At 39.1% G+C, this 16,149-nt stretch overlaps 1 protein-coding gene across 7 annotated transcripts in view; it reads right to left on the bottom strand.

The window, feature by feature from the left end:
• DCLK2 (doublecortin like kinase 2) overlaps positions 1-15,828 on the bottom strand; it is an 82,824-nt gene extending 66,996 nt beyond the window's left edge. For 5 of the 7 annotated variants that reach the window (XR_003529209.1, XR_003529210.1, XM_027652715.1 and 2 more), the window contains exons 1-2: positions 15,313-15,727; positions 3,809-4,143 (exon numbers count right to left, since the gene is read on the bottom strand). Coding sequence is in view for 4 of the 7 variants with exons in the window: in XM_027652715.1 (XP_027508516.1) it covers positions 3,809-4,143; positions 15,313-15,727 (750 nt within the window). In the remaining 3 variants the exon portion in view is untranslated. Of the gene's footprint in view, positions 1-3,808; positions 4,144-15,312 lie in introns of all 7 variants that reach the window. The other 2 variants (XR_003529211.1, XM_027652714.1) reach the window with 1 other exon arrangement.
• Positions 15,829-16,149: the final 321 nt, after the last annotated feature.

The following is a 16,149-nucleotide window of genomic DNA, read 5'->3' as shown; positions in this document are numbered from 1 at the left end:
GATGAGTCTGATAAATACATCCACATGTAGTATCTATTTTCTTCAGTTACCCATTTACTTTTATTAGCACTTTATAAAAAAACCTCATTATCAGAAAATTGGGGAGCTACTCATTTCAGAGACAGCCACCATCACACTTATGGCCCACCAAAAAACACCTTCAAACTAAGGCTTATCTGTAGTGCATTCTCACTATTTTGGGAATGGAGTACAGAAAAGGTGCCTCATCCACCTTTTCAATTCTGTTACGGATATTAATCCATCAAACTGCAACACATTGCAAGCCTAAGAAGTGTGAAAATTTAATTTTCTCTTGTGTGTCAAATAACATGCTTCAGAGTTCTGCATGGTTTTTTGTGTGTTTCTCACAGGAAATTTCCCCTCCCCCAATATATTAAATGCTTTTAAACAACTAGTGCAGGTAATTTACCACTAAGTTGCCTCTCCACACTTTGCAATGACTGAAGCTTGAAACTTGTTTAGCAAGAAAGAAGTCCTTCATTCTCTTCGGGGTTAACAAATGGTTAACTTCCCAACTGGAGAAGGTTCAGTCTCACTGTCCTTGCTTCACAGTAGGATAGTGACAGATTCCAGGAAAAATGCAGCCAAGTAAGGAAAACAGTTCGGTCAAGCAAATATATTAGGCAAACCTCAATGTCAAAAGCACAAAGACTGGAATAGCAGAAGCCTGCACTGCAAAGTTAAAGCCTAGTTACTTTGATAGAAATATTTTTTCTCACATAGAAACCCTCAAAAAAGTCTTGGGAGGTAAAAAAAGTTGGTTCCTCAATAGCTTGAAAGTTAAAAGTCAGCGTTGCATCAACATAGTTAAAAAATAAATCTTTACTTGAGGCTACAAAGTACTATGTAACTAATAAGTTACAGCATATTGAAACTGAAGATAAAAGGAAACCTTGTAAATATTATAAAATCTTACAATTAAAAGCTAGATAATTGACTGTCTTCACACACAATAATCAAGGAAAATATCCAACTCGGATGTTATTCTCTGTATCACTATTATCATCAAGATGTTGCTACAGTCAAGACTAATGAAGTCAGAAGGGTAAATAAAAACTATTTTGAGGACATACTTTCTGTTGTACTGCTTAGAAAGACTTCTCCATAGATCACTGATTTCACCATCATTTCTTACTACACGTGTTAAATACTTCCACTGGAATACAAAATCACCCTGCAAGTTAACAGAACAACACATTCCCTAATAAAAGAATATGAATTTTATACATGCATGTTTTCAGGGCCAATTCCATATTAAACAGAAAATACAACCTAAATCTATTCACTACAAAAAAAAAAAAAGTATTTCCACAGAGATAAAAACATGAAGGAGCAGGGAAAAGAAAAAAGTCAAACCCAGGAGAACTCAAGAGCTACATTTATAGGAACATAGCCATTTACAAAATGTCTTTTTTTTAATGGTTGCCTTTCAAGCTGTGCCAACACTACAACAAACATAAAAGATCTGCCTCCCTAGCACATTTAGAAGAATAAGCAATTACCACATTAGAGAAAATAGGCTCAGAAATTTCCACCAATTGGTAATTGGCAGCAAAGCAACTCTTTGTGTGCCAAACCCCAAAAAGCCCTTGTGCACCAACCTCTACATATACCAGCAATGAACAAACAAATAAAAAAAAAACCCTATTGCCTCAAACTGGGGTCAGCCCTTCACTTTGGGGAAAAAGAAACAAACAAACAAAAAAATCCAGAACTCTCCATCTTCCTAGATATGCACTAGAAGGCTTTTTTGTAAGGGTGTTTAAAGCCACAGGTCTTCTCTCTGGGGCACTACATCTCATGACCACTCAAAACACAATCTCACTATGGTTGTGCAAGCAAAGGCTCCTTCCCAAAGTCTACAGTACAGCAAAAGGCCCTTCTTCCAAATGGAAGGGAGGTCTCCACATTTATTCACTACTACTACTACTACTACTGCTGAAAATGTTTACACAGAGAGTCAGCTGTAAGGAATAGCTATTTGCAGGCTGTTCCCAGTGAGAACTAGGGATTTCTCAATCCAGCTTGAGAACACTTCTACATCCACTGTCCAAGCTGGATTATTGCCTTTGCGAGAGAAGGGCAGGAGGAGGTACTGCAGCAATCAGGAATTTTATTTTGGAGCATAACCAGTGATTGGTCATCCTCACCATGGACTGAAGACAGCCATTATCTACCATGAGTGATGGTTAACATGCAAGCAATGTATGTGAGATTCAATGTTAATTATTTTCATTGTTTTCTGAGGCACTACTGCATCTTCGACATTAATGCAGATCAGTTAACTTCTACTGTATTAACAATGTAAAAGAAGAGGTGAATGTGAACTGAGTTTCCTTTCCTGACTAGTTTAAGAAGATTAAAAGCATCTTATCCAAGACAGTAACAGAGGACTTCATGGCCAGAAGAGACTAATTACTGCATAATAAATATCCTCAAAACCATTTTATTATGAATTAAATTAAACATGACTGTAAAACATTTCAGATGTTCCTAGGAAGGATTCTGTCTTATGAAGTAGCATTAACAAACCTCATTTAAAATCAAACCTATTAGAAGAACTAAAAAGCACATTACAGTGCTGCCACCAAGTACTGAAATCAACAGTCTCAGTGATGCATTTGCCTTGCTACATTTAATACCAAAATCCAGAAGTTATTCTTCTCATGTATTTAATTGTAAGAAGTGTATGCAAGCACACAGAACATAACCAGAGACAGACCTCATATTGAGGCCATCTAAGTGCACTTGTTCTGCAATACATTTCCTAGCAAACTGCACCACAAAAAGTGCTTTTTAAGCAGTCTGTAGGATTACAACCATTATAAAAACCTTGACAATAAAAATTCCTACATTTCTGAATACAACTGAAACTTCTACAAATAGTTCATGCAAATATACAGGCATGTAGGTGTACAGAAATACCTGCTGAATGAGCAGGGATACTAATATTTAGTCATCAGTATAATAATCCAGGTACCCAATACCAAATGTGATCTACTTTGCAGCCTGTGTTGCTCTATACTAAAATCACAATGCTGTCAGAGTTCCACATCAGTGTTGAATAAAAGTGTCAAGTATCAAAATCTTGTTCCATGAAGGGCTGAGTCATTAACCTGACTGACCAACAGCAAATGTATCCCTGACACTTTAAATTGGTGCAGCAGAACATCTTGTGGGCCACTCCTCTGTATTTCTGCAGAATACTGACCTAACACATCACTAATTCTGGCAGCATGTTTTTGCAGTGGTAAAACTAAATGCAAAAAAGAAAGTTGCAGACATGTCACCACCCTTCTGAATTATTCATTTCAGATAAAATTCTTGACCTTAGATCTAGTAACTGCTACTTGAGTAGCAATCTATGGAAGTGAAACGGAAGGTGGTATCAATATTTTTCTTCTACCAGTCAGCACTGTGTAGTAGTCTGAAAACAGGATTCTGCTTCTGAGAACACAGAAGTATTTTAAAAAGTTTCCTTTCAAATGTTTCAAATAAATTGTATTACTAAAGCAACAGGCACTTTTTTTAGCAATAAAACAGGGTTAGCATAAAAATACTTTTTTTTACTTAGAATGCAAAGATCAACTTATTTTGCATTATATACAATCCTAATTTTGTCGTATATATTAATTTTTTAACAAAATTTTCTTAAGTTGTGTTTTCTAACGGTCCTTATTCAGATTTAGGTTAAAGCATATACAGTAACAAGAATTCAAGTTATGAAAACAAAGCAGCTTAGATTAACTCACAGCTATTAGATGGTCACAGGAGTTTATTCTCCTACCTGCTTTCCGTCCAGTGTACAAAGTCTCTTGACTACACCCGAGTCTAATTTAATGGCTTCGGTGATGTCATTCAAGACCTGTTCAAAGGAGTGAGCAGTCTTCTTATTCAGCAGAATTCTCACAGCTTTACGTGGTTTTACTCCGCTCCTAATAACAGTCACTAATTTGGGTTTAATGAAATCTTTACTCTCCTTCACTTCACTCTTTGTGGATGTCAAAGATGTCAAGGATCGACTGGACCCAGTCCTTATGTTCACACACCAGTTCGGATTGACGTTCTTGGTGTAATCAACTTTGCGGTATGGTTCATTGGACGCACATACATAACTTTCACCTGAAAAGAAGACGACATTTGCACAATTTAAGGAGGTCTGCAACTACTTTTTGTCAATCTGAAAAGAAAGAAACAAACAAAAACACCCAAATTTTTCAGGAGTGATTTTTCCTGTATTTCAACTACAGGCCATTTTAAATGTAAGGCTGTAAATTATCAGAGCTTTCCACTCAAACAATACTCTCATAGAATGGTTTCAACAGGTTGCAAAAGACCTCTGGTTAAGAAATAAAATAAAAAATAGTAAGGGGTAATGAGGAGGCTGAAGATATTTCATGTTTCTTTTGGACTCCGAGTAATTTTGCAAGTGCTTAAATTACTTGAGTTAACAATACATGACAGTAAGAGCATTTTCCTATAGCAAATATGCAGGTCCTTCCCTTTATGTTCCTCAGTCATATACTTCAAGACACATACACACATATATGTTTATCTTAAAAATAGCAACTTTTAACAGAATAAAATTCAAGCATCTCAAGATCCTTACCCTGAAAGACACATTAATCTACCAGGATTTACTGCCTTTCTACCGAAGATACACTGTCAAAATGTATTCACTTCAGGATTTTTTAGACGTACAAACACCTGCTGAGGCCACAAATGAGTCTTTGAGCCTACAGGAGTATAATAGGACAACTAAATTTCCCTATTTTTAATTTCTTATCTAATTCAAAGTCTGCATTGCTGAAGTCATAAAAGGGAGGTCACAGGAGAAAAAAAACATTATCACAGACTTGTAATGCACACCTTCATATCAAATTATTAGTGGCACCAGTCATGATGCAGACTTAGGAACTGGTTACTCTTCTCCATTTCTTGACATAACGCAAGGCTGGAAGATAATTTTAAAAAAAAAAAAAAAAAGGAAAGAAAAGGGTAGTTTTCAAACTGCTGCTTGTTGTTTACCATAACTCATAATGTCTGACAGCAGTATTCAAGATGTAAACCATGACAAAGAACATCTTTAAGTCTGGGTTATTTATGCAAAGCATATCCTTAGGGTCTCACCAAATGACATCCCAAGACTCTCTCAAAGAGGGAGAGCTTTGCCAGAAGGATGACAGGTTAAGCATTCCAAACTGACAGAATACACCACTCCTCCAGGCAGAACTACCTCTATCTTAAAAAGCTAAGCCTGTTCTAAGATTAAAGTTACGTGCTCAAGGTCACTGGTGGAACAAACCAAACTCACCTCTTACATACAGAGCAAGACAAGTCAAAAGTAAAGATACATCTACTGGACAGCATTGTACGACTCACAAAATGTATACCCGTGTTTAGATACATACTAGAAAACTTTTAAACAGTACTTTTACTTTCTGAACTCTAGTTTGGAGAGCTGATTTATCTTAGAAGTTGTATAGCTTATTCTAAAAGCAAGATGCTAAACTACTTTCAAAGCCCTGAAGAATTACTGTGAGCTGAAAGACCTTTCTTTTCCTTTTCTAATACTAATTACACTGCTTTCTAATTTATCTTGTATTTAGACCCTCTTGAAAGTCTACTTTCTGTATTTGAAAGAACACAGACTATACTGAAGTCAAGTTAACAATGATTTTGTTTGGGAAAGTCTGGCAGCCAGTTCTGTCTCCACAAACATCACTGGGACTACACTCCACTGAGGCATTAAGAAAAAATTTGGTGTGAGGTTCTGCGGATGCCACTGCCTTGCCTGTATTCTTCCTCTTCACTCATCCCCATCATTCCTCCTCATATTTTTAGATCAAGTGGTGCACAAAACAGATACCAATAGGGGTAAAACCAGACTCCTCTTTCCCCAAAAAATTAGCCAAGAGAGGAGATGTTTTCAGCCCATAAACTCCTTGAATAGGAGCTGCACGCTGCATGCACACTAGCACTAATTTACAAGTAGGGGGAAAAAAACCCCCAAGCTTCACACAGCTTTGTAAAGACTGTGGTGGTCTAGAAGCCTATGCTGCCCCTGAGCTGCACACTAAGTTGTAACAAACCTCCAAGCAATCACATTTTACCAGACCTGCTCTGAGCAAGACATTGGACGAGATGACTTCAGAAGGTCCCTTCCAAACTAAGTTATCCTATCATGCTAAAGATATTCACAGTTCTCCTTTGACAGCTGTTTCACTCATCTATCCTGTTACTGCAAAATAGCATGAGATATTCAAGTTTTGTTACAGCAGCTCAGCTGCAACAGAAAGCAAAGGCTTCTCCCCCTGCATCCTCTAGATTCAAAAAGTTACACTTGTTTTTGGAACAATTTCTAATAAGCCATGAAGTTGTCTTTCTCTAAACGCAGTGCTACCAAATAAGAAGCATCTCAAAGAAGTTGGTAGTTCTAATTTATGCCAACACACTTTCTAATTATACCTGCTAGTCATTGTGTTATTCTCCCCTCTACAACTACTTTACTGTATGACATAGAACCCCAGTAGGGTTTAACCCCAGATGGCAACTAAGCAACACAGCTGCTTGCTCACTCCTCTCACTGGGACAAAAAAGAGAAAATCAGAAGGGTAAAACAAAACTCAGAGGTTGAAATAGATACAGTTTAATAGGTAAAGCAAAAACCATGCCTGCAATCCAAGTAAAAGAAGGAGTTCATTCACCACCTCCCGTGGGCAGGCAAGTGTGCAGCCATCCCCAGGAAAGCCGGGCTCCATCATGCGGAACAGCGACATGGGAGGACAAACACTGTAACTCCGAATATTACCCCTCTTCTTCCTTCTTCCCACAGATTTATATGCTGAGCATGAAGTCATATGGTCTGGAATATCTCTTGGGTCAGTTGTCCCAGTTGTGTCCCCTCCCAAATTAATTTCCCCTGAGCCTACCCACTGGTGGGATGGTGTGAGAAGTAGAAGAGGCCTTGGCTCTGTGTAAGCACTGCACAGCAATAACAAAAACATCCCTGTGTTATCAACACTGTTTCCAGCACAAATCCAAAACATAGCCCCTACTAGCTACTACGAAAAAAATTAACTCTATCCCAGTCAAAACCAGCACAAAATCTTAGGAATTTTTTTTCCCATGATTACACGCTAAAGTTTTTATGGATGCTCCTAGTGAGTGATTTGGTTTTGTGTTTGTGTGTTTGTTAAGAATGCCAATTATTATTTAAATGAACAGAAGGTAATTTAATCGTTACTCTGGGTGCATAATATCAGACATTCAACCATGTAAAGTCCCTGAGCACTTGCTTTGAAGTTTATTGATTTGCATAAGATTTTGGTAATATTCAATCCTACTCCGGTAATAACTTATACATAAATAAACTTGACAGCATCCTATACCTGCGAATACATCTCTAAACATGTTGAGTGCCCATAGAATCTTAAAGACTTTACATTAGTTTCAGCACATGAAGTCATCTTTTACTTCAGAGTAACCTCTTCAGTACAGTCTGTCCAGCTGTGTGCAAAACAAACTCTACAAAGTACCTTAAATAAACTCTACAAAGTACCTCAAAACTGACTATCGTTGAGCATATTCAGAATTATCCTTTCCAACTCATAAACAATGCAATTGCAAGGCCACTGAAAAAAGCAAAACCAAACCACAAAAACCCCCAACAAATGCACACAATGTAATTCAAAGTTAAACCTCAGGGTTGAAGTTTAAATTAAAAAAGTAAAAAAAAAAATCAGAATTAAAGCTATTCAGAAACAGGCTCTCAAACTTGAAATAAATTATTGCTTTAAATAAAGAAGTATGGGTAGAGAACCAAAGGTCCCCTTGCTAGAGGATTTACCAGAGAAGAGTTTCAATATGTTATGCTGGCTTTGTTTTTTATGGATTCATAGTCATAAAAGAAGCATCTTTTTACTATCATGGAATGTGACCTATTATCTGTCACAGTTGTACTACAACACTCTGTTACAAAATTTTCGGTCAATATTAATCCAAAAGGATCTTTATTTCTTTAAAATAGTGCAAAATTATTTGACCTCTACTAGTTCCCTTGCTTGATGTATGAATAAAATAACTTCTTGATTATCTCAATATGTTGCAAAGTAGAAAAAAATCTGCATTTTTTTTCTTGTTATTTCTTTTCCTTTAAGCAGAGACCATGATTTCCTTTTTTCTGGTAAACAAATCTAGGAAGTTCTTTCAACTTAAAACAATGTAATACCTTAAAAGAATAAATATCAAATTATTTGTTTCAATTGCATTTAGCCAAGTCTTAAGTTGAAGCACAAGCTATTTTAGCTTAAAGAAAGAGAAAAATCTGGCAAAATGGATTGTTAGATTTCCTACAATTGGCAGACATGGGAATGCCTAATTACTTGAGATCTGTAATGTATTACAGATTGTTTAGTAAGTGTTTTAAATTCCACGCCTGCTTTCATACACCAGTCATATAAATAAACTTAGTGACACAGGTTTTACATGGAAAACAGATTTTACTACTACATGTGCAAGGCAGGCACATATGGCAGGACTAGAGTAAGGACTGTAAGTGAGAAAACACATTCACTGCTTGGTTCATGACTTAAAAGACAAAGGATGAAGTTTTTACTACTTAAACTTCTAATGATTTCACCACAGCCAGGACTTCACCCACAGTTTCTACATTCTACTGAAAACCTTGCAAAATACCAAAAGAAGAAAGAAATGGAATATGATTAGGAAATCAACTGCTTCTCTCTGGATAAAAACTGGTTTTCTAGGAATGAGTTAAACACTGATTTGTTTGGTTTAACAGGAGCCTACAAATGATTATTCAACAGAAGAAAAAAAATGGCAGGGATAACTTAAATCACACATATAAAGTTAATGACAAGAAACTTTCCTACAGAATGGTGTATTTAAAATGCCTGGGAAAACACCATCCCTCAGTTAAGCAGGTATTAATTTTTGAACCTTGTCCTATTGTTTAAATTATTTTAGTCATCCTCCAAAGTAGAAAATGTATTTATGTATGTTTGTTTGGAAGAAACACTAAGTCATTTGTAAGAGTATTATCTCTCTTTTACATTATATTTTGTAGGTAAAAACCTGAAAATGCATTATTATAAACAATATTTCTTCACAGCTTTAATGTATGACCCGATTTTAAATCTGGCTGGCATTAATTCATGTATATATACACACTTCTGATAATCTGCACAATCTTCCAGAAAACCAGTATTTGTAAAATATAACACATGGTACTTCTTTTGGGGAGGTGGTGTTTGAACCAAGCCAATTGATATCAAATATTGTTAACAAAGTAACAGACACCTTTACAGCAAAAAATCACATAAATAAGTTTGACTGTTTCACCAACCACCCTGAATGAGATTTTTCATGTGTCTAACCTAAATACATGTCATCCCAAATACAAAGAAAATCTTTTCTGAGATTTCAGTGGCATTTTGATCAGGCTGTAGGTTTTCTTTTTTTTTTTCAGCTGTAAATCTACCAGTCCTAGAAAGTTGACACAACTCCAAAAAGAGACATAAATAAATATTTCAAATATTTATACTGCTGACTTCAATATGGTCAATTTTATGGTTTGAAGGCCCACTTTCCACTTATAATTTTGAAATTTGCATACTAGCTTTAACTAGCACATAGTCACATCAGTTACATTACTGAAAATAAATACCATGTCTTTAGCTTACAACATTAGCATTGACATGAATCAGCTCCCTAAGTTTTAGGCCAGATCACAAACTTAGTTACTAATATTACATTGAGATTTACCGGTAAAGAAGCAAACTATAGGCTAATGAAGTAGAAAGATCTATTAGGCTATGCTTTCTTCTGTTTATTTAAATGCAGGGAAAAAAATGCAAGAATTACAGACGTAGGTTACATGTGGGGATCTTGAGCCCAGCCAAACTATTCTACAGCAGAAAGCTTAACCAGGCTATAGAGCAGTTTTGGCAGAAGAAAACCTCCTTATAAGTTAACATTATAATTTCAGAATGTATGTGCCATCCATCCAATGCTTCGTGACAGCACCCAAGCAATTTAAGTGCCAATTCTTCCATGAAGAAATCCTCCTACCACCAAGAACTCCTCAAATAGGGCATACACTCACTTAAATGGAGTAACATCTGCTGATATTTTGGGTCACAAAATAATCAACAAATGGAATAAGTCTACTTCTGATTCTCTAAGTCCTATTAACATTAGAAAATCAAGAAGACATGGAACATTGCCTATTAACAAGGAAACACTACCTGCCTCTAAATAATTTATCTGTGCTACATTAATAACCAGATACACTACCCATGAAGCAAGACCTGTGCGTGCTGTGTATATGGTTCAAGTACATTGTCCAGTTTCAGAGAGTTAACAATTTAAACATAACACGTGCCATTCCCTCACAACAGGAAAATACAGATGATAAACAGAGAGAACCGATAAGAGAAAACAAGACTACCTTGGTCAGTCTGACTAACCATTAGCCATAGATCATCAGCTGTCTAAATACTATTTTGCTTACTTAAAAACTAATCCACTTTCTAACTTTAGGAGACGCAGCAGAGTACCCTTTTTGTGTTCTGTAACACAAAGCCAAGCAGAATTCCAGAACGGTACATTTATAGTATGTATAAAAATGACTGATCTAAAAATAAAACAACCCCTTTTATGAAGGATTAGCTTATTTCTCTTTCCTTCCTTCCTTTGAGCAACTTCCCTCCTCATCAGTTTCTTACAATACACTTTCACATCACCTCCAATAACCCTGTATAAATCACGATCTTTCCTCATCTACAGCATCTGAAGTTCCCCATGCACTTTTTTAAACCTGGGATGACAACCCAGGATTTTAGCAGATGACTAACTGCTACTACTTCTCTTTTGACTTTATTTAGACAAGAGGTTCAGATGACAGCTTCCCACAGGCTTTCACAGAATCACAGAACAGCTGAGGTTGAAAAGAACCTCTGGAGGTTCAACCCCCTGCTCAGGCAGGGTAAAAGCTTTCAAAAGACAGTCAATGCCACCTGGTATCAAACCCACCTAATAGCATGTGCCTCCTCCACAGTAAGTAAACAACTCTTCTCCGGGAAGTTTCGTTTCCCCCGCCCCTGAAACTAGGAGATGCACAGTGGTGGAATTATTTTATTTTGCGGATGGGAAGTTAACCAACAATTTCATCTGTATTTCACATCCACACCCTATTGCTCCAGAACTGGGTAACTACAGTGATTTGAACATAGATTTGGAAGCATATGTTTTTAATCTTTTTTTAATCCTTCTTTTATCCTCCGCTTTTACCCTTCTTTGTTCCAACTGCTACATTTGCCTCTTTTTTAAAGTATCACAGCTTCTGGCTTTAGCACAGGAAGGTAATAACACCTTCTGAAAGAAGCAAAAGTAAAAACTCCCTTCTTGGTGTTACCATCTGCTTGCCCTGACAAGAGAAAATATATTCTTGACCTAATATAACAGTGCACATTGGCTAGAATCACAGCTACTTATGCAGGATTAAAATCTAATATGCAGTAACAACAACAATGATCTAAGGCAGTAAAAACTTCGATTGTTCAATATCTCGTTCCAAAAACATTCTCTTACTCTGTATTAGTGAGGCAGAGCTCATTTCTATAAATCAGATATTGCCCTGTACTACATGTCCTAGCCATGCATAAGGACTGCCCTGCTCAGATCCTTCCCACCTCCTGCCCAAATATTTCCCTACAGACGCCTGTTGACTGCGTGCACAATTGTGCAGGCAACACTACTGACATTTTATAAAGGATTGTATTAATTAAGCATTGTCATAGAAAGAACAAAGACTCTTAGCAATGTTTCCTACCTAGGGAATGTGAAAGATTCCCTATTACATGCAAAATCAACATAACTTTTCTTGCCAGGAATAGAATCTACACTTGGTTTTCTCTACCAAAATCCAGCAATAACGCCCAACTTCGTAGCAGACCTTTACAACCAAGATTCCCCGTCTTCCACTAACAAGACAATGAAAACAAAGAATAGTGAGACACAACATGACTGACATCCACGTAAAACACATTGCCAAGGACTAAAAACCTGCATCGTTCTATTACCGTTGTATCATGCTTTAGGAAGCTTGCATTTGAAAGGAAAACAGAAGGATATAGACAAATAATTAACTTTGACAGAAAATAATAATCCATCTACTATTCCATTTTTGCTACTGAAGGGCAAATCTAAAATTACACATGCAATCTCCTATTCTAAAATAAACAGTAATATAACATCTGAGAGTAAAGCTGAAAGAAAGAAAACCATAAGAAAGTCCTAATAGTCCCAACCCCCATTCTCTCTTTGGATCTGCGTGCTCGAGCAGATAATGAAATTCTTCCCTCCTCCCTTTCCAAGATCAGTGAAAACTGTCAAACTCACAGGCCATAATGTTTCCTAATCTACAGGGGCTGGGAATATAAATTATATTTGCCTAAGGCTGGTCCAGCAGAGCACACTTTTTTGATTGTCACAGCCAGTTAAGAAAAGCAATATACTTAAAATGGAGCTTCTATTTTTGACTAATAAACATGATCTGGTCCAATTTTTAACTGAATAATCCCATAACAGTAATATTTCATATCCTCAGTATGTCTATGCATTAGCTATTTTTCTCTTAAACTGATAACCAGCAAAACAGATTGCCAAATCTAGTCAATCTCCAAAAAACATTCAACAGTGACTCAATTCAGCTAGTTTGGATTATTATGATACAGAATTTGATCTTGCCAGCTTTTATATCCCTGACAGATACTAACCTGATAAATGGCAAATAAGCCTTAAAGAGCTTGCCTTCACTGGGGCACGCCAATATCCAAGAGCTACACCCACATGTTCAAGCTGAGGGAGGTTTAATGCAGATCTTGTTGGTTTGGCAAGGATTGCTGAGTGCTCACCCTCTGCTCACTTCATAGATCTGCCACTACTGAACTTGAACTGCTGAGACTCCATGTCCCAGTTCAACAACACTGATAATGTGCCAACTGACCAGTCAGCGAGGTATTGCATCACACAGCCGTGTTCCCTCTGGTGTTCAGCCTGTAGCTGGCACACACTACAGCACTTTATTTTCCTTTCTGGAAAAACTAAAAAGCAATACAGTAAACACCATTCAAAACTACTTCTGGTGCTACTGCAGTTCAAGCTTTAGGGTAACACCTATGTTTAAGTATTTATTCTAGAGCAGAAATTCAAGCCTGCTGTGTTGTAACTACAAGAAATAAAGAAAATAAAAATAAACCAAATCTCTTCCAGAATCTCAAGAACAAAACAGTTGGCAAAGAGCTCAGATAATTTCAAGGAATGATGGAATCACTATTTGTTTGCTTTCCTTTCAGTATATACTTCCCTTTCTCTGTGTGGTCATCAGACTTACACAGGTGAAATTTTTAGCAAGCTAATGGTAGAACATACTAATCCAACTATGATGCTATAGGATATTCTTAAGATTGCTGAAAGTTGTACTGGTCATGGATAGATGGCTAAATAATTGGGACTCTTTTTTTCCCACTTTTATTTCATTGAGAAAGCATGGAAGTGGCATTTGGATTGTGACATTTATTTTGCTTTATTCTTCCAGTGAAGAGACATGACAAAGGTTATGCTTTCAATAAACATTTGAAGAGAAAACAAGTAAGTTTTGCTTTCAGTATTAACTTAGTGTTGTGAGAGTATACACTGTATTTATACTGTTGACCAGCAAGCAATTTTGTCATAAAAAGCTTGGTATCATTTCCACTGCAACATTTCAAAAGTCTCTCCAAGTTGTCACTTGTTTATCTGATTTCCATTTCATTTCCTTTCATTACCATCACCACTTCAGCACCTCATATTTTTTGTCTAAATTAACCACCAAATCATGAAAAAAAAATTATTTCATTTCTTTTATCATCACAGGGTCAGCATTTCACACTGCAATCACTTCACATTTCCTCTGTTTTCACTGTGGAACAGCCTAATGGTAGACCAGATAATGGGGAAAGCCCTCAGGCACTGTTACTATTATGAAATGCACTTTCACGTGTATCCTTTTTGAGGGAGTCTCAGTTGATGCAGCAAATGATGTAAGCTCTCCCTTTCTTTTCCATGTTGTGAAGTGGCTGGTCCCTAACTCCCAGTGCCTTTGCTGGTGGATCATAAAAAGGTCTTCAGGTTCCCTTTCCCATCAAATTCTCCAGTTGTGATTCAGCATTGCTTTGAAAAGGGAAGTTTCCAAATCAAAGCTTAAAGGCCACACACCTGAAAGCCCAATAAGCAGGATGCTTTAGAAGGTCTACAAATCTTACTTCTTTATTAATGCAAATCAGCTACACCTGGTATACAGAGTCACTGGGTCAGACTACAGCAGCTGATGTATTAAATACCTGAGGACAATCATCAACTGCAAACTGATTGTGAACCTCACAGTGTGCACAACGTAAACAATGCATTTGAAAAGCATGTAATGCTGAGCTTAAACTGTATTTTAAGACAGCATGTGAAAACATTGGGGAATTCTGCTCCTCATTCCAAGAATTATCATTCCTTACAAACAAGGGACTTATGCTTCATTCTGAAAACAGTACTTCTGGCCCCATTTTGAGACAGTCAAGTGCTGCTCTGATCAGACCTACAAGGTCTACACAACCTTAGCAGCTATGTCCCATTATCAAAAGCTACTTAGGAACAATTCTCAAATACATCAGATTCTATAACATGCTTTTGGAAAGTCAGACAAGGTAGGTAATTCCCTCTATTACCACGGACTCTGATCTCATTTGAAAATAGGACTTTACACCTGTTAGTTTTAATATGTGGTAGGTTGTAAATACCTTTTTCACAGCACTGGGGCTTTCTCTCTGAAAGCTAACGCCACTGTGAGTCAACAATGACACTTAAAGACTTAAATTACAGGACGTCCCTCTCTTACAAATGGAAGGTAGCCAAGAACTTTACTACAGTTCTTGCAGATGAAAAGGGCACCTGCTACTTAATTACCACTGGAGTCAAGCCCTGCACATGCAGACAGCACTCCTCGGGGTTACCGGAGAAGTGGATGGTCCACTCTAGGAAAACGAGGCCTACTGCCCCTCAAAGCAGTGGGCAACCCATGCCACTTGCCCACAAGGGCTCTGTGGCTGCCAATTTTCAGCAAGGCGCCGTCTCAGCTTTGATCCGGGCAGCGACGGGAAAGTTCACCCCAGGGAGCGCCTGCACCCCACCACCATGTCCCACGGCCGCCTCTTGCCGGACTTTGCCATGCCCCCTCACCTTCCACCAGCTCGTCCAGGCTGGTGAGCTTCTTGCTGCCATCGATGGTGTAGATGGTGCGGACCCCTTGGGGTAGGTTCACGTTGTCCGATAGGGAGCGGGTGAGCTCCACCAGGAGGGCGTCGAAGGAGCGGAAGCGGTCGGGGGAGATGGCGTACACCAAGCCCTTGAAGTACCTGTCCCCGTTGCGGTAGAAGCGGGCTTTGCGCGCCTTCTTCTCCGAGCTGAGCGCCTGCAGGGTGCGGGTCCGGTAGAGGCTGCAGTGTGCGCTGTGCGCCGGGCTGGGCACCAGCCCATTGCCCCTCGGCCCCGCGCCGCCGCCGGATCCGGAGCCGCCGCGCCGGGGCCCGGAGCGCTGCTGCCGCTTGTCCCGCTCCTCGAAGTGCTCCAGCTCGATGCTCCGGTTGCTCGCCATGGGGAGGGAGCTGCCTGCCCGCCCCTCCCGGCTCTCCGCTACGGGTTGCTACGCCTGCCCCCCGAGCTCGCAAGGGCTCCGGCCGCCTAATTCAGCATCGCGCTCGGCCCCGCTCGCCGGGAGGGCTGCAGGTGACCGCGGCGCCCGCAACCTGCCCCGCAACCGCAGCCGCAGCTACCCGCTGCTGCGCCCGCCGCCGCGCACAAAAGCATCCCCCATGCCCCCGGCACGGCGCCTCCCGACTACAGGCGATGCCGGGAGGGGAGCGAGAGGCTCGGGGGAGCCCCGCGGCCGCGCCCCCGCGCCGTGCCCATGCAGGCTCGCACAATGCTCGGGTCCCCTCCGCAGCCTCTCCCCTGCTGGCTCCACCGGGAAGGGGCGGCCGGGGCCGGAGCGCCTATGCCGCCAGCTCCGGCGCTGCT

This window comes from Corapipo altera, unplaced genomic scaffold (genome assembly GCF_003945725.1).
Source record: "Corapipo altera isolate COAL_440 unplaced genomic scaffold, ASM394572v1 69, whole genome shotgun sequence".
NCBI lineage: Eukaryota > Metazoa > Chordata > Aves > Passeriformes > Pipridae > Corapipo > Corapipo altera.
This window is presented reverse-complemented; position numbering and strand designations above follow the sequence as displayed.